Source organism: Fistularia commersonii, chromosome 13, assembly GCF_037954325.1.
Source record: "Fistularia commersonii isolate RoL2024-O1a breed Wild chromosome 13, RoL_Fcom_v1.0, whole genome shotgun sequence".
Classification (NCBI taxonomy): domain Eukaryota; kingdom Metazoa; phylum Chordata; class Actinopteri; order Syngnathiformes; family Fistulariidae; genus Fistularia; species Fistularia commersonii.
This window is the reverse complement of record NC_141296.1, coordinates 14,845,664-14,864,293: the sequence shown is the minus strand read 5'-3', so window position 1 is coordinate 14,864,293 and position 18,630 is coordinate 14,845,664. Positions and strand designations below refer to the sequence as shown.

The following is an 18,630-nucleotide window of genomic DNA, read 5'->3' as shown; positions in this document are numbered from 1 at the left end:
TTATTCATATTTTTCACGCCTGATTATATTTTAAAAAATGAGATATGATCATATTTCAAGAGAATTAAGGGTTCCCTTGTCTCCATTATTCTATTTTACGGGGAAATGTGCAGTAATTTAATTAAATCAAATATATATAAGATCCCCTTAAAATTGCTAAAAATGAATAATCATTCTAACTGCAATAAATAAAATGACAAAAAAATGGAGAAAAACACGTTTACTACTTACAATAAAAGCTGACCTAATATTTTGTGTTTTTCTTTCAAAACATCCCCTAACTCTCCCACTATTTTCTCATTTTAAATTAAATATTTAATCACTTTTTGGACGGCCCCCTTCTGTAGTTACCTCTATTGATGGTACCAGGATTGTTACAACTTTCCTTAAAATATTTATTTTCTTTAATCATCAAGGCTCGCCTTCGCTTCCTGTAAGCTACATTTCAAGATGAAGCTGAATGAAAACAAAATAAAAAGAAATCACAGTCAAAGGCGTACTTTTATCAGTCAGCGAGCGGTGCTTCTTGCTGTTAGAAGATCTCTGATAAAGGCCAGCGAATGGCGGATACCCCGGAAGCGTGGCAAACTCGACAGTACCTGAGTCAGCGGGCGATGTTCGATTTTTGTCCTGCCTGTGTTCCACGTATTTATTTCCTGCCTGGGATAAACGTCAAGTCAATATTTGGTCCCTGACCACAACGATATTAACCCACAGGAGTGTTCTTTAACGGGAAGTCGCTATATGGACACGGGAACGCACTTAAAGAAGACGGGACGTTAACTATGTCGGACTATCGTTAGCTAGCGTTACCTCCGTTGGCGAGGAGTTGTTAGTTCGAGATATGGAGGACCAAGAACCGTCAAGCGAAGAGCAGGATGACGTTTCCCCCGCCGAGCAACCCGAGGCGCCGGCAGAACCGAACTTGGAGCTGAAGAAACTGCTTAATTTTAAAACTTACCGTCGTAGGTGGTTCGTCTTGTCAGTGCTATGTTGTCTGAACTTCTCCAACGGAGGGGTGAGTTCGACGGTTCAAGGCGGTTTTACCTGAATAGAGCGTCTTCGCGTTTTTCCTCACTGATTTTCAGGTCACTCTGTCTGAGGCATTGGGAAAAATATGAGTAAACATCGTCGAAATATATCAAACTATTAGTTGTGCAAAAAACATAGCTAGTTTTTTTTTTTAACGTAATCATACATAATCATTACAGCCCAATTACATTTATATCATTATTATTATTATTATCATCATCATCAGCACAGTACTTTTAAGTGATTCTCAATTTACTTTGTGATTTTCAAAAATGTCTTTCTTATTTCAGGATCATTAGTTATTGCTGTTTTTGCTGTTGTTGTTAGACAGCAAATTAACTTTATGACTTGACACTAATTTCAATGTCGTTTCTAGACTGTTTGGTGATTTTGTGCTGATGGAAAGGGGACTTCTCTACGTAGTTGTTGTCAGTGCTATTGTGATCTTTATTATTGCAATCGATTTCAATGTTGTTTATTGGTTTGATTTTCAGCTTATGCAAAAGGGATTTCTTGGCTACAGATTTGTTTTCAATTGCAATTTTTAAAGATAATTTCAAAATTATTTCAAATTGGTTTTGGGTTCTACAGCTGATGTAGAGGGAATGTCTCATATTTTACTATTAGCATCATTATTACTATTGTCATCATCATTATCATGATCATCATCTTCATTTATAGTACTTATGATTTGAAATACGGAAGTATTATCATTAACATTATCACTAACTTCACATGCTTTATTATTCAACATTTTATTTATTTCACTTACCGGAATGAATGTTAAACTGTAATTTAAACTTAAAATGAAAATCAAGAAAGACACATTTTTCAAAGGCTTCTTCTTCTTCTTTCGGCTTTTCCCATCAGGGTTCGCCACAGCGAGTCAACTTTCTCCATCTAACCCTATTCTCTGTATCTTCCTCTCACACCAACTACCTTCATATGCGAGTTTCAAAGGCTAATTGTTTTTATTTCTTCAACCTTTATTTGAAAGTGATAGATAGATTAAAATGCGAGCCAAAGGTGAGGAAATAAAAGCAGCTGCTAAAATTTTTTAAATAAGGTTCTCATGTACAAGGACAAACTGACCAGAGCTTTGTGCACCTCAGAAACAGTCAAAATGGAAAAATTAAAGTTCAAAATGATCAGAGGCGACCAGTAGGCGATGCATTAGCAGAACCTATTTGAAATATATTGGTTGAATTAAATATAAGCAGCCAGAGGCAATTAAGCCGTCATATTTCTCCCTAAAAGAAGACCCAAATGAGGAAAAAGTTTCTCTAAAAATGCATAAAAAGTTTCTCAGTTGGAAAGAAATCTTAAAAGTAAACCCTTAGCACATAAATGAAAGAACATGTTATTAGAACATTGTCTGACTGACAGTTTCTCCACAGCCTTTGCCCCAGATGAACGTCTTCAATATCTGTATCTGTTGCAGCTGATGAGTGTGTCAGTGTCCTGTTATTCTCTCTCTCTCTCTCTCTCTCTCTCCCTCTCTCTCTCTCTCTCTCATGCGCGTGTGTGTGTGTGTTTGGGGGGGGCTTTGGGAAGGCCTGGATGAGTCACCCAAATAATTTTTGGTTCATGTGAGCTGAGCACGTCTTTCTTGTTTCCTCCTTTGTGATCCAGTGGTGACTGTGGGTCACATGACTACTAGATGCCTGAGGGCACTCAGACAAGAGGAAACACTTTTACCTTGGCAGTGGAACCAAAAACCAATGATCCTAAAAACGAATATAATCTTAACGGTCCTCCATTTAAAATCAAAAGGTGTTTACATTAAATGAATATTACATGTTTATATTTCAAAAGGGCTATTTTTTGTTTATTACATTCCTCAGGATAAGTCAGGCCTTGACAGGTTGTCTCTAACAACTATTTCAATAGATGCAGTAATTATTTGAGCTGTTGTTTTACACTTCTCAAATATGATGTAGCTCTAATGAGACATTTTAAAGCCTCGCCTTTGATTTAGAGAAATTAATTCCCCACCGTTTCACTCTCCCTTGACATTTTGTAGAGAAAGGAAGTGAACTAATTGCAATGAAAATAATGGTAAAGAGGACAGAGGAGGACATTTGATTTTTCTCCAGCGACTTGACATTTGAGAGAGTCTGTTTGAGGTTCAACTCCCATCACAACGTTCGTGATATATAAAGGTCACCAAGACTTTAATGGCATCGGCAGCATGGTACTCTTCATTGTCACTTGACTTATTTAAATAAAGTTTTGCGACATGGAATTGGCAGCCAAGTTTCTAACCCAAACCCGGCATTTTCTTCTTCCCCCCCCAGCTGTGGCTGACCTTTGCCCCAGTGGCCGATCAGTCTGCCCAGTACCTGTCGGCGTCTTTACAGCAAATCAACTGGCTATCCATAGTCTTCATGGTGGTGGCCATTCCTCTCACCTTCGGCACCACCTGGATGCTGGACACTCTTGGCCTGCGTATAACGGTACCAACCATCTGAAACACTGTGTGTGTGTGTGTGGGGGGGGGGGGGGGGGGGTATGAGCACAGCACATCTATTAAAAAAAAAAGTTAAATTATATTTTAAACAGTGTGGTCCAGACCTACTCTGCCTGTAAGTCATGACACTGATTTGGCATTGTATAAATGAATAAACTTTACTTCATATATATATATATATACACACACACACACAAACATACGTGTGTAATAGTCATATCTGTTGATCTGAGAATGTTGAGATCTGTCAGAAAAAAGTATGAGCAGCATCTCAAAAGTACCGCACAAGTGATTGTGGAGAGTAATGTCCAGGTTAAAGGCTTTTCAACGATCAGTTTTACGTATTACATTGTTGATATTTGAACATTTCCCAACAGTATCAGAAGGTATTCACTTCAGGCCTGCTAATGTTTGCATTTTGGAATAATGTCGTTTAACGTCAGGAAAACATCAGCTGAAAGTACATTCACATCAGAAACACATCAGACTATTGTCCAAAAACGGAACTTCAATCAATAATAAGTCATTATCGGAAAAAATAAAGAATCAGTATCAGGAAAATCTTGGTCTGACCTGAAACAAACAAAAGCACAAGACCGACACTAAATGTTGCACTGTGGTGAAAAACCTGTCTGATGTTAAAATACAATATTCAGGTTGAAATCAGCCAAATATTAATGTTGTGTTTTTTTTTCTTTGCCTTTGTCAGACATTGTGTTTTGGTTGACTGACAACTGACCCAGTGTCAGCCTCAGGTGTTGTTAGGATTCGGCCCACAGGGTTAATGTAAAACAGCACAACTGACTTCCAAGACGTATGAATCACGTCTCTAAAACGTAGATGCAAAGAAACAATTATCAAATATCAATACACTTCTAAAAAAAAAAGTACCCGGAGGCTAAGTTGTCTGTCTCCATGTGTCCAAACTCTGCAGCTGATTCTGGGTTCCTGGCTGAACATGATGGGAGCTGTCATCCGGTTTGTCGGATGCATTGATAGGTTGGACGAAACATCCAGATACCCGGTGGTGATGTTCGGCCAGATATTGGCGGCCCTGGCTCAGCCCCTCATCATCTTCGCCCCCACCAAACTGGCAGCCCTATGGTTCCCCGACCACCAGAGGGCGAAAGCCAACACAATGGCCTCCATGGGTCAGCTATTTATTTTTCAAGTCTTATTTTGATAATTTTATGAAAAGGTTCCTAGAAATCCCAACATTTTATGAATCCAACTGCTTTTTTTCAGCTGTTTTATAATGCCTTTATTTTAAATACCATTTAATAGTCCCTTCCTTGATTTATTTTCTAATACTGTTACTTGACTTTTGTTTTTTTATTTCTAAGTATCTCTTGAGATATTTTTTGCCGATACATTATGTTTTCCCCTGATTTTAACTTGGCTTTCAAATTATTTCCTGGTTGGACGCTTCTTTTGCAGACTTCTATTTTTTCAAATTTTGATACAATTTGGCAGATTTTTGAAGAGCTTTTTTCCCCTACCTCCAGGGCATTTTTTTATAGACATAATAGAAGATGTCTATTTACTGGTATTTTATACATCAAATTTCATGTTATTTCAAAGATTTTAAGAATGTCTTTTTTCAAAATGCCTTTTTTTTTTCTCTGAGATAAAGGATATTTTTGCAGGTTTTCAGATTTCAGCGACTTAAAAAAACAAGAAATGGGGAAACAAGTTAATGGAATAAAACTTATTGATAAAGGTTTAATGAAGCAAAATAATAAAAACTAGATAAACAGATATTATTTAAAACATCAAAACTCCAAACAAACATGAACTGCCTCTTGGAGGTGAAAGGGATAGAAGTGGAGTAAAGTCCTCAAAAAGACTAAACAACTAAAAGAGGGAACACAAAGGGAAGTGAAACTTAATTTAATCCCATCGAGCCGCACTGACATCAGACTTTTTCCTCCCTCTTCAGCCAATCCTTTGGGCATCCTGTTTGCCAATGTCCTCTCACCTGGAGTTGTCACTGCAAACCAAATCCCACAACTGGTGAGTTGGAAACACTACTCATCACAACAATAATCCAGCATCACATCAGGCTAATAATCCATGTGATATAATTATCCGTGTGTGTGTGTGCTCGTGCATGGGTGCGTGTTTGCGGTACTTGCCATATTGGGCAAGAAACAGCTAGATTTGACAGTTGCTGGATATGGAAAGTCTGTTCATTTTTATTGTTAAAATGCAGGAGTCATGAAAATTGAGGACAAATTCAGAAATTTAGGTTTAAGAAATAATTCAGGTGGTGTTTTTAATAAAAAAAAAACTTGTCATTTTCCAAAACTCCGAAAACCAGAAGAAGAATCACTAAGAATCACTCAAAAAAATGGAAAAATTTAGATTTTCTTTTATATTTTTGATTTGCGAATAGCAATTATTTCCGTGAAATAAGTCATTAAATGTTAGATTTTTCTCCTTAAAATAAAGAAAACTCTAAAAAAAATCTTCAGTAAAGATTATGCACCGGGTTTATTATATCCAATGTTAATATTTATCACATGTCAATAAAAGTTGTACCAGGTTATTTAATATTCTTTATTTTTTTATGACATACAGTGCCTATCATAAGTAGTCACCCCCTCGGATGTTTTACCCTTTTAGTACTCTCATAAATCGATCATTGTCAATAAAATTTGGCTTTTTAAACACAAAAATTTATTGGAAAAAAAAACTCTTTATTGTCTAAGTGAAAACACATTTCTACAAAGTAATGTCAATGAAATAAAAATATATAAAGAAATATAATTGTTTGCATAGTTAATCACTCCCTTCCAGCCAGTATTTTGTAGATACACCTTTGGATGCAATCACAGCAGTGAGTCTGTGTGGATAAGTCTGGATAAGTCTTGTACATCTGCCCACAGCAATTTTGCTCCATTCTTCCTTGCAAAACTGTTCAAGCTTCGTCAGGTTGCATGGGTATCGGGCATGAACAGCCCTTTTTAAGTCCAGCCACAAATTCTCTATAGGACTGAGGTCTAGGCTTTTACTCGGCCACTCCAGAACATTTACCTGGTTCTTTTTTAACCATTCCTGTGTAGCTTTTGCAGTATGCTTCGGATCATTGTCTTGCTGTAAAATAAATCGTCTCCCAAGCCGTAGTTCTCTTGCAGACTGAATAAGATTGTCCCCCAGGATTTCAGTGTATTTTGCAGCATTCATTCTGCCCTCTATCTTTACAAGCCTTCCAGGTCTGGCCGCTGAGAAATATCCGCACTGCATGATGCTACCACCACCATGCTCAACAGTGGGGATGGTGTGTTTTTGGTGATGTGCAGTGTTTCGTTTCTGCCAAACATGACGTCTTGTCTGACCATGATTGATTTATGAAAGCACTAAAAGGGTAAAACATCCAAGGGGGTGAATACTTATGATAGGCACTGTATTTAGTTAAAAAAAGACACCTTCAGATTAGATGTCTATTAAAGTTAAACAAAAATAGAGGGGAAAAAAATTACCCACCAACTACCAAAAATTACCTGAAAATCCTCTTGAAGAATTTAAGAAACAAGCAAAATACCACATAAGGCTCACATAAAACTGTGACTACGGTAATCAGAAAGCTCTCCTCTGACAATGGCGTCTGTTGTGCATTGTTCTACTCTAGCCTCACACAGGTCGCCATTTGTTGTGCGTTGAATGGAGCCAGAATTAGTTATTGATAATAACTAATAACATCAATGGTGATTATTAGTTATTGAAATTACATTAATTCAGTAATTAGGGCACCACCAGCAAAGCTTGACAATAATAACTAAATAGTGGAATACAGTTGGAAAAAAATGTATTCATATAAAATTTCAGTCTTTAACAATAATGATATTTTAGATGAATAAGGTCTGCATTTGAGTACTGACCCCATCACACAGTCTTGTCACTATATACACACACAAAATAACTCTCCTTTAAAGCATAACAAAGTTTATTTGACAGTCCGAAATCGACTAAAATCAAGTGGGAGGTAAAACCTCCCAAATTCTACAGCGGGGGGGGGGGTAAAGGACTGCAAAAATGGCGGCGGCGGTTGTAGTCCAAAGACTACCACCTGGTTCGACCACCTGATCGTGGCCGGAAGGCTTAAAGAAATGAATGGGGTGCAATAAGATTATGTCCTGTGCATACGTACGTGGAGGTGCATTTGTGTTAGTAAAAGAACAATAGCGATGCCACCTTGAGCGATCACTGTATTTAAATACAGTGATCGCCCAAGGCACGATAGGAAAACATCAATAACAACACTCACATAATACTGATCAATGGCACATGCTTGCCCAGATACTAATACTAGACTCTTACAATGAGTTGATCAGTGACGCGACGGAAGGTCCGGTTTCGATGATGGTCGAATCGGCAGGCTTATTAGCGCCTCTGGCTCACAAGAACAGACAATGGATTCGCGGTTGCAGGCTGATGTGAGTTGTCCTGTGGATGAAGCACCGGGGTCGAGAGACGGCTGGCGATCTGGACGCATGGTTGTCTCTCGAAGATTTGCGGGACGTTGAGCTCGGAGCCACGGTCCGGATCGACGGGGGGAAAATTAGTTTTGCGTTTATATACGGACACCACTTGTGCTGCACAGAGTAGCTATCAGATCACCGTTTCAGCTCAAAGCGCACCCTTGTACCCTGGTAGCTGGCGTCATAGTGTGTAACTCGGTGTAGCCCAGTGCTTATTTTCTGTTACGCCCCCCGACAGGAAGAAGAAAACACTTCGCGCCCATCCACTCTCCACCGAAACTATAAATAGTATAATTTGTCCATAAAAGTGTTGTATGTACACCTTTGCATAACATTCGATCCTTATTGACATTAAAGAAAAGAAAAAGAAATAAAATATAGATCAACTTGCAACAAAGAATAACTTTATTATCATTGTTTTTTAGTCTGTAACAGAAAATATTTGAAGTGCATCTATTTGCCTGAAAATATAAATAATAAATATTTTTTGGCAGACTGAACCATTTCATACTGAAAAATAAAATAAAATCATTAAATAATAGTAATTCAATTGATGAGCAACATTAACTCAGGAACACAATATACAAACACTTTAACCTTCAAAACAACAATGAATAAAACTATTTGTGCTGTTTTATTTTATTTTATCCAAATTAGGAAGTCAGTATTAATGTTTAATGACTACAATGAGCAAATTTTGTAGTACACAACTTTTCGAAGCAGGGTTTGAAGCATGATACTACAACTCTCAGCTCACAGTAAACACACCGGCTTTTCTTTGTCTCCCACTGTAGACACAGTGAAGCCAAGCACTCCATACGCTTTGTCATATTTCCTCGTCTTAGCTTTCAGGAGACTTTCAGTACAGCAAAAACAAGCATGTTCCCCAGGGTCAGCCTCCCCCTGGCATCGCGCTGCGCGCCCCACTATTTAAGAGCAATGGTGTAGTCCAGTGGGTGAGGAGGCCTGAACGAGTAGACAGCCTCTCCTCTCATCAATCACGTCTGGAATGTGTACCAGAGTTAGGGGGAGGTGAGGATGAGTTTATTGCTGCGTGCTGAGTGGGGCTCGCTCCTTAGAACAGAGGTTTTGGTCCCCTGTGTGTTCAACACATGGTGGTCGAGTAATAGAAATATGTTATAGGTCTATACTTAAGGCACAATAGTGTCTGTTGCTCTTATTTTGGGGATTGATGCACAAGGCATTTAGTAAGCACAGTGTGGGATTCCAGTGCCAAATATCCTGCAGAGGTATGTCAATTTTGAGATTGCTGACCTGGAATCAAATGATTGTGTGCGTGGAGTCTACAGCGGGTGAAATCTGCTTAACATGCCTGTCAATCATTACCCTACCTGTGTTTCTCCTCTCCTCTAGCTACTATTTCACACACTATTGTCCTGCATCTTCTGTTTCCTGGCAACGGTGGGGATAAGGAGCAGCATCCCACCTACACCGCCATCGGCCAGCGCAGAGTTTTCCAATTCTGAGCCTTTTACACATGGATTCAAACTGGTAGGGAGACAGATGAGAAAAAAAAAGACTGAGGTCCTTAGCTTCAATGATTAACTACTAGATAAACAATGTGGCCTCAATTAGAATCAATTTAAACCTTATATTAGCAAGACTACCTGAGAAAGAGCAACAAGCTGATAGATTTCAAAAGGTTTTGTTTAAAACAGCATTTCCAAAAATAAGCATGAAACTGCAAAACAGTGGGAGAATTTTTTTTTTTTTAAATCAGGAAGAAATTCGTTTTAGAACTTGAGGGAATTTACACATGTGATTACACATCAACAAAATGTAAATCTTGGGATACACAGGCAGTTTTCAATAACCAGCCCTAAAAATTGAGCAGACCTTATTTAAAGAAATGTTTATTAAGTCCCTTAAAAATTGAAACAATTGAAACATATGAGCACAAATGATCAATGAGGAAAAACAAAAATTCCAAAGACATACCCTGTCTAATAGCATCATTACAAATCCAAAGTTGCATTTTCATTTAGACCTCTGTTTTGTGGATAAAACGTTTCACTGTAACAGGAAAACTTTGACTCTTCCTGAAGGAACCAGTAGCATCATTCACATCATCAACAGCCTCAAATCATATGAATACCAAGAACAAATGCCTTGGATGTAAAGAAAAGTTCCCAAAGTTTACAGCCCAAGCTTGATATGACAAACTTCAGAAAGACTGTTACACATTATCTAAAAATAGCAAGAATCAATGAAATAATCCAAAAGTCAGCAAGGAATGACTCTGGAAAAATTAAACAATCGATAAAACTAATTGAATATATATTAATCCCATGAATATTGGCTTGATGAAAATCTGTTCACATTTTCTTTTCCCAAAAGTTCTTGACTTAGTAAGGACATTAAAAGTACCAAAGGTAAATATTGATATTGAACCTTAAATACTGTAATTTCTCATTGTCAAACTTTGTCATCTGTTTAAATGTTGTGCTAGAATTATGAACAGAAATGTTTTAAAAAAAACTGCACAGCTCAATTTACAGTTACTTTGAAAACCCCCAGCAACAAGCAAGCTCCACTGTCTCATGTTTTCAACTTTTCACACTGAATATCTTTTCGCCAATAGCTTTTGAAGAACAAGCCGTTCCTGATTCTAATGGTTTGCTTTGGCTCGGGCATTGGTGTCTTCACCTCATTCTCCAGCCTGCTGCAGCAGTTCCTGTGCGTGCAAGGATACCCCCATGTAAGTCCACCGGTTTCCATGACAACTGCAACGCCGACTTCAGCCCTCAAATGAGAATAGAAGAATGACACTGGCAAATGAATGTAGTTCTGTATCTGTTCTGCAGACAGCTGCTGATACTCGGGCAAATACAGCCAAAACTAAAAAGCATTAGTGAATGTATGAGCTCTACACGCCTCCAAATAGTCCATAAGAAGCAAGAACATAGTTCTCGCTACAAAGGCTGCATGAACAAAATTAAGCTGCTGTGTTTTAGCAGCCCTGGTTTGGGAGTTCTCAAAGCTTGTTCTCAAAGTCTGGGACTGAGAGTGGAGACTTTGAATATTGAAACGATGATAGAAAAAGGCAGAGAGTTAGCCGACATGATGCAGACAAATAAAGTGGACATACTGTGTGTCCAGAAAATCAGTTCGAAAGGTAGTGAGGCTAGAAGCCTAGGAGCAGGCTTCAAGTTGTACTATCATGGTACTAACAAGAAAAGAAATGGAGTAGGAGTTATGTCGAAGAAGGAGTTTGTAGGGAATGTTCTGGAGGTGAAAAGAATGTCAGATAGACTTTTGATTCTGAAACTGGAAATTGAAGGTGTGATGCTCAATGTGAGTGGCTATGCCCCGCAAGTTAGATGGGAGTTTGAGGAGAAGGAGAAGTCCTGGAATGAGCAAGATGAAATGATGCGTAATATCCCCAGAGATGCAAGAGTAGTAATTGGTGCAAACTTCAATGGCCATGTTGATGCAGGCAATAGAGGGGATGAAGAAGTAATGGGCAGATTTGGTATACAGGATAGGAACGCAGAGGGATAGATGTTGGCAGATTTGGCAAAAAGGATGGAAATGGCTGTAGTGAATACTTTTTCCAGAAAAGACAGGTGCATAGGGTAACTTATATGAGTGGAGGTAGGAGCACGCAGGTAGACCATGCAATGTAAAGTAAAGATAGAGGTAGCAAAGGCATAACAAAGGGCATACAATGACTTGTATGCTCGTTTGGACAGTCAGGAAGGAGAGAATGATCTATACAGGTTGCTGAAACAGAGATAAAGATGGAAAGGATGTACAACGGGTCCAGGTGATGAAGGATAGAGAGGAAAATGTATTGACAGAAGCTAGAAAAGTGACAGGAAGATGGAAAGAGTACTTTGAAGAGTTGAATTTGTAAAATGAAAGCGAGGCAAAGGTAGAAGAGTTGACTATTGCAGACCACAACTTAGCAGACATGAGTAAAAGTGAAGCAAGGAAGGCATTGAAGAGGATGAAGGGTGGAGTTGGCACTGATGATATACCTGTGAAGGTGTGGAAGTATCAAGGAGAGGCAGCGGTAGAGTTTCTGACTTGATTATTCCACAGGATCTTGGAGAGTAAGAAGATGCCTGAAGAAGGGCCCAATTTTATGAATAAGGGGGATGTGCACAATTGCGGCATCTATAGAGGGATAAAGTTGATGAGCCATTAAATGAAGTTATGGGAAAGAGTAGTGGAAACTAGACTGAGAGCAGAAGTCAGCATTTGTGAACAACAGTATGGCTTCATGACTAGAAAGAATGCAACAGATGCAGTATTTTCTTTGAGAATACTAGAGAAGGCCAGGGGTACTCTGTGATAGAAGACTGTCAGCCAGAATGAGAGGAAAGGCATATAAGACAGTGGTGAGACCAGTGATGCTGTATGGGCTAGAAACCGTTACAATGACGAAAAGACAGGAGGCAGAGCTAAAGGTCGCAGGGATGAGGATGGTAAGGCTCTCTTTTGGAGTGACCAGGATGGATAGGATCAGGAATGTGTCTTGGAACAGTACATGTTAGATGTTTTGGAGAGAAGCCAGACTGAGATGGTTCGGTCATGTACAGAGGAGGTATAGTGAATATACTGGTAGATGGATGCTGGGATTGAGGAAGGAATTGGGGAATCAAATTGAGGAATTGAGGAATACCAAAGAGAAGATGTATGGACGTAGTGAGAGAGGATATGAAGGTATTTGGTGTGAGAGAGGAGGATGCAGAGAATAGGATTAGATGGAGAAGGTTGATTGGCTGTGGTGAACCCTGAAGGGAAATACCGAAAGGAGGAGAAGTACTGTGAGGGTTTTTGTCACCTCAAGGCCCTTGCATCCTGCCCTCTCCCATCATACCACACAGAATCTCTATGTTTACTCACAAAGTGATGAAATATTTGTTTGTAGTATTCTACAGTAAAGTTCCAGTAACCCAGTAATGTGTTTCACTGGTAAACTGTAAAACCTGTTGTGTCTCCAGGACTTCCCCGCCACCTGTGGCGTCACATTCATCTTCGCAGGACTTGTTGGTGCTGCGATACTGGGAGCCATCGTTGACGAAACCAAGAAGCTGACAGAGGCCACAAAGATAAACATGTGCTTGGCGGCTCTGGCCTGTATTGTCTTCTCAGTGGTGCGTGTGTCCGTGCGTGTGTCCGTGCGTGTGTCCGTGCGTGCGTGCGTGTGCATGTTTGCCTTATACTCAGCCGGTCAAACAGAAAAGACATCTTGTCATTAAAGTATCATCAATATTTGTGACGATACTGTTATCCTATAAATACACTCGAATAGATATCAAGATATCAGATACATTTATTTATACCTTTTAAAATATTTAGTTAGGGCCCAATTTTATGTAAATATATCAATTTAAGAATTGCTGAATTAGCCCACTCTTCCATTGTCACCTTTTAGAACTGTGAATTTTATATTACTTTTATGACCAAACAAGCTGAGTTATATTTAATATTATAGACATTTTATATTATCAGTATAAAACCATTATTTTGTAAATTTGATGAACTTTCAGGCCAAATTAATTTTTTTTTCAATTTTCAGTCTGATTATGAATAGAAAATATAAATTTAAAACATGGAGAGTATTTAATGTAATTTTTAGTATCTGGTTCTATGTGTATAGACTGACTTTTATCAGTTGTTGCAAATGGACTCCTTTTTTGCTCCACAATCTTTTCAGGTGGCTCAAATGCGGCAGCAGAATCTTGCTGTCGCGATAGCCTGCGCTCTCCTCGGTTTCTTTGGCTTCTCCATTTACCCGGTTGCCATGGAGCTGGGAGTGGAGTGTTCGTATCCGGTTGGAGAGGCAACATCAGCCGGACTGCTCTTCGTATCAGGGTGTTTATTGATTATCTTATTACTTCACCTGAGGTTTTTATCAAATGACGTGTGATGAATTGGCAATGCCACAATATTAATATAGTAAACACAATGAAAAAAAGTATTTTCTCCAAATGTAAGAAATTTCAATAAAAATTTAAATCTCACAAAACCATGAGAACCAGTATTGGAAAAATGCTAAAATACTATTGGAAAAATGATACATGAACAATATTACATAAAGAACAACTTTATTGCTGATTGTCACCAAATTATAACACATTTTATGTGACTAGACTGGTTGTAGTTAATTGTCTAAATACCTGCAAGAAATTAATGTCAAACACGATTGTGCTTGCACCCCTGAACACATCACTGAAGAGGAGACGACAGACAATTTGGTTGGCCTTTTAAATAGTACATAAGGCACTCAAACACACTGTGTGTCTCCCATCAGTGAAATTAAACCTGGTCATTTGTGAGCTGATTGGTTAAAGAACGTGTGTATGTCTTTGACATTTTAACAACATTTGAATGCTTTCAAAATGTTGTGTAGATTTTTAAAAATATATATATGTGGTTTAAGCGAACTCTCCATGTATTTTTGGCCATTTTATTGCAGAATCTGTTGGTTTCTTGTTTTATTTATTTTTTCGTTGATTGTATTAATTCATTTTTTATCTTTGTGTTGTTTTTCAGGCAGGTCCAGTCTGCTCTATACACAATCCTCTTCCAGGCTCTGACGAAACGCATCACTGACTCCCCACTGTCCTCATGCAAGAACGTCATTCTCAGCTGGAGGGGTGGGTCCTTTTGCCGGGTACTCACCGGCTGGCTCGCCTTTCTGCTCAGCATCTTGAGAATTCCAATGTCCACCTGATGGCCAGAGACTGTAACCGCAACCAGATGCAGCCGTAGACATGAATTGTTTTTGAGTTTTAGTCCCTCATCAAATGTAATGAGGTTTAAGGAAAATATTAACTAAGTAACTTTGTCATTGTATCAGTTCCAAAAATGCATTTTAATTTATTTCCTGCTTTTCTGGTCATTTATTATTTGTTTTTAGGTATTTTCTTGAATATTTTTCACGTTTTTTTTTAATTTTTTTAATATATATATATATATTAAAAAAATTATATATATATATAGGACAAGATTGTGCAGGGGTTCGCACTTCCACACCACTGGAGGGATGCTTTCCCTTTGAAATTCGCATTTATGTTCTCCCCATTTCTGCATTGGTTTCCTCCAGTGTCATTGCCCATTAATAGCTGGGATAGGCTCGCGTGTGTGCGCGCGCACTCATGCGTGTGTGCGTGCGTTATTGCAAATTTTTTTAATTTAGAAAATTAATGTTGACTTAAGACCTTTTTTTGATTTTAAATACATTGTTAATTAATCCTTATATAGGTACTTCTGTCAAACTTGCACGTTTTAAAAACAGGTGAATATTCTTGTTTCAGTCCCACTGATGGTGATGGCCGGCCTCTTCAGCTTCATGACCTGCTCCTTCGTCATATTCTTCCAGACGAAATACAAGCGCCTAGAGGCGGAGGTGGAAGCAGAAGCAAAAGCCAATCCTGTGAACAGCCAGAACTATGGATCCAGCGAGTACATTCACCCAGTGGATACATGATCTCTGATCCAGGGGGTTCTTCTAGTTTGGGAGGAACACCTTTCAAAATATTGTTACTGATTTTACTGTCAAATAACTATTTTACTAATAACTAGTCAGTGGTAAATTTCAAGGATTAAGCCACTGCTGGAATAATCAGATTATTTGGTTGCTGAATGGAAAACAGAGATTATGTGGAAATTACCCACAAAAAAATTGCTTTGAATCTTAAAGGTTGGCTGACAGTATGTTTCTGAAAAAAACATCAAACTAAAACACTCCTTTAGTTCATTGTCTAAGGCCAAACTTTTTTGGTCTTATTTTTTTCTAATAGCGTTACGATCCCGTATGTCCTCAAATGTTGCCACATTTGTGTGAAATCTTGCGAATTTCTTCCCATCAATTGTCATGACAAGTTACAACTAGAAACAAAGAGACCTTTCTGCAATTTTGCCCTTGACAGACAGCAATATTGCTTCCTCAACCACAAACCAGGTGGTGATTAATTTTGCAACATTTGTTTTTTTTTCCTTTCCAATGTTGCAATTAGATTTTAAAAACATAATTCATGTTTTCTCTTCTATGGGGCATTATACTTGGAAATTCTAAGCTTGTGGGCTCAAGTGTCCTGGTCAGTGGGGGGTTTAGAACTTCACTGTCAAGTTTATATTCTCAATTTCGACATTAGACTAGACAACTTCAAAAAACTTGCCAACAGAGGCTGCCCCAACCTCCTGGACTTGAGACTGTTACTTAATATCTCATTTCTTAATTTTTAATTTCTTCTTTACTCTTTGGGCGAGGTCGAGTTCATACCGGACTGGGTGCCAGTCAATCACAGGACCACATATCAAGACATAGAACCATTCACTCTCATTCACAAGTCTTGGCAATTTAGGGTCTACAATGAACCTCCTGTATGTTTTTGGATTGTGGGAGGAAACCGGGGAATCTGGAGGAAACCCATAAAGACATGTTGAGAACCTGCAAACCCCATACAGAAAGGCCCTCTGTCAGGACCCCTCAAGAATGAAAGACTTGCTAGGAGTGGTTAGCGCTAACCAAAGGACCATTGTGACACCCAATGTTGTTGAATGTATGAAATATTAAATGAGCCTAGTTTAAAACTTTTTCTTCCGGCCAAAAGTGTCCTAACGCTGAAAGACAAAACTTGATTGAGTGTCTGGGGTCCAATTGGGAACAGTTTGGCTGTAGGACTCGTCCATGAAAGGCCTGGCAGTTGCCCTGGACTTCTACAAATAAGGCTTGAGTTGACCAAAGTTAAAACATGACATTATGAAATACTTAACCTTTTTGCCCCACAGTCCATTAAACCCTTTAGAGATGAAAGATGCATTTAAGGTTATGACTGTGGGTCCTTCTGGAAAAACATGAATTGTATTTATTTGGCAAAAAGAAAAGGTTTATTTCAGAACAAAGTGGAGTGAAGCGATTCCTTAAAGTGACTTGGTGGCCACACTTAGCTCAGAATTCTCTGAGGTCATCCTAAAAGTGTCAAACCTCAAAGTGTCTTGGTTAATTTCCTCTTGACGGCCCTCTGGGTCACAAGGTGCCAAACCTCAACCAAAATGCTTTTATGTGCTAAAATATTGATGCTGCCATCAGTGGTAATTGATCAACCTCTAATCAATACAGATCAAGAAGCCAACACCACTGAAAGCATTGTTAATTTAAATCCATCTCAACAGTACATGTGAGTGACTGTAATCTGTCCAGATAATCTCCTCAAATAAATAATTTTACTGTAAGAACCCATTGACTTTAAAGCTTCAGTAAACTTATTTATTTGAGGAGATTATCTGGACAGATTACAGACACTCATGTACTGTTGAGATGGATTAAATTACAGAGCTTTCAGTAAAGTCAACGGGTTCATTTGGTTCAAAATTATTAGAAAAGCATTTCATGAGAACAGTAAACCAAGATGCACTGATCTGAATAAATATATTGTATGCAATATTGTCATTTTACTTTTTTTGAATAAATGCATTATTGAAAGATTTTTTTGATATAAAGCCACTGTATCAGTTTTTCTGTTTTGTGGCTCTATGTGTCTGTATTTACTCAAACAGCTCCCAGATCCATTTTAACAGACCCAACATCACATATTAAATTCTTGAGGGGTCTTTTTTCCTAAATGTTACAAAACAAAACCCGAGGAAGGAATTGAGTGATGGAACACATGACCTTTCACTTTGGTATCTTGCCTCAGACTTCACTATCGATAACAATTAGCGTAAATTCCGGACGATAAGTCGCGACTTTCACACGCTTCGAACACAACAGCTTAAACCACGATGCGGCACTTTTTTTTCGGGAGGGGGGGGGCTGACGGGCTTCACGCCTCGTCACATCGGACCGATGACCGGGAAGTTCTGAAGCCGTTCAACTCACGACACCGAAGAAGACGACTTAAGAGTTTTAATGCGCAAGAGGAAGCCCAGGATAGCAATCAACTAGCCGGTGCGGCTTATATCGAGTTGCGCTCAATAGTCCGGAAATTACGGTATTCTCTTGGTTTTATTTCTTCTTGTCTGGGTTCTGACTTTTTATTAATTTCTTAAAGTAAATTCCTACAACTCTTATTTGGAATTTTTGGTTAGATAAATCCACAATCTCAGTCCCATTTCTAAATAGACTAAGTTATAATGTTTCTATCATAATTTGGGTTTTTTTTCTGTTATTTCTGCCTATTTTTTAGGTCATTTTTCACCTGTTTTAAGTGAATTATTTTTTCTAATTTCCCTTGACATGTGAATATATGGCATTTTCCCAAAGTTTGTAGTTTTTATGATTTTAATAGAAGGGACGCGAGGTCACACACTGCTTACTGCAACCATATTTGAAGACAAATGGTGTAGTATCTCCACCATGATTTACCAAGAACCTCATTTCCCAAAATTAACCTCAGGATCTTCAAAAGATGAGAAAAAAAAATTGTAGCATCTCAGGTCATTTGCTCACTCTTGTAAATCACACTATTATGCTCCATGGTGGTCATATGGAACAGCGCAGTTAAATTATTTACTCCATGAAGCGGGGTTTCATGATTCCAGGGTCAGAATTAAAATAATAAAAAGAAAGAACAGCAACGTTTTTAATTGGTTTCACTGAGATTTAGATGTCAGACCGGACAAGGTTGTGATGAAGAGCAGGGTTTAATACAAACCAGCAGGAGGATTAAG

At 38.5% G+C, this 18,630-nt stretch overlaps 2 protein-coding genes across 3 annotated transcripts in view; one reads left to right on the top strand and one right to left on the bottom strand.

Moving 5' to 3' along the window:
• The window catches only part of pcgf3 (polycomb group ring finger 3), a 55,399-nt gene extending 54,749 nt beyond the window's left edge, over positions 1-650 (bottom strand). The window contains exon 1 of the mRNA XM_086158313.1: positions 600-650. The gene's annotated coding sequence lies outside the window, so the exon portion shown is untranslated. The remainder of the gene's footprint in view (positions 1-599) is intronic.
• On the top strand, positions 608-17,444 carry slc49a3 (solute carrier family 49 member 3). 2 transcript variants are annotated; one of them, XM_086158309.1, is made up of 11 exons: positions 879-1,018; positions 3,056-3,226; positions 3,330-3,488; positions 4,437-4,653; positions 5,442-5,515; positions 9,358-9,495; positions 10,586-10,702; positions 12,954-13,106; positions 13,670-13,827; positions 14,509-14,612; positions 15,273-17,444. In XM_086158309.1, exons 2-11 carry the CDS (start codon positions 3,224-3,226, stop codon positions 15,443-15,445), a joined length of 1,296 nt encoding a protein of 431 aa, XP_086014435.1. In that variant the 5' UTR covers positions 879-1,018; positions 3,056-3,223; the 3' UTR covers positions 15,446-17,444. The 2 variants fall into 2 exon arrangements, with proteins under 2 accessions (XP_086014433.1, XP_086014435.1); XM_086158307.1 differs by lacking the exon at positions 3,056-3,226 and having other exon boundaries at positions 608-1,018.
• The last annotated feature ends 1,186 nt before the right edge of the window (positions 17,445-18,630 follow it).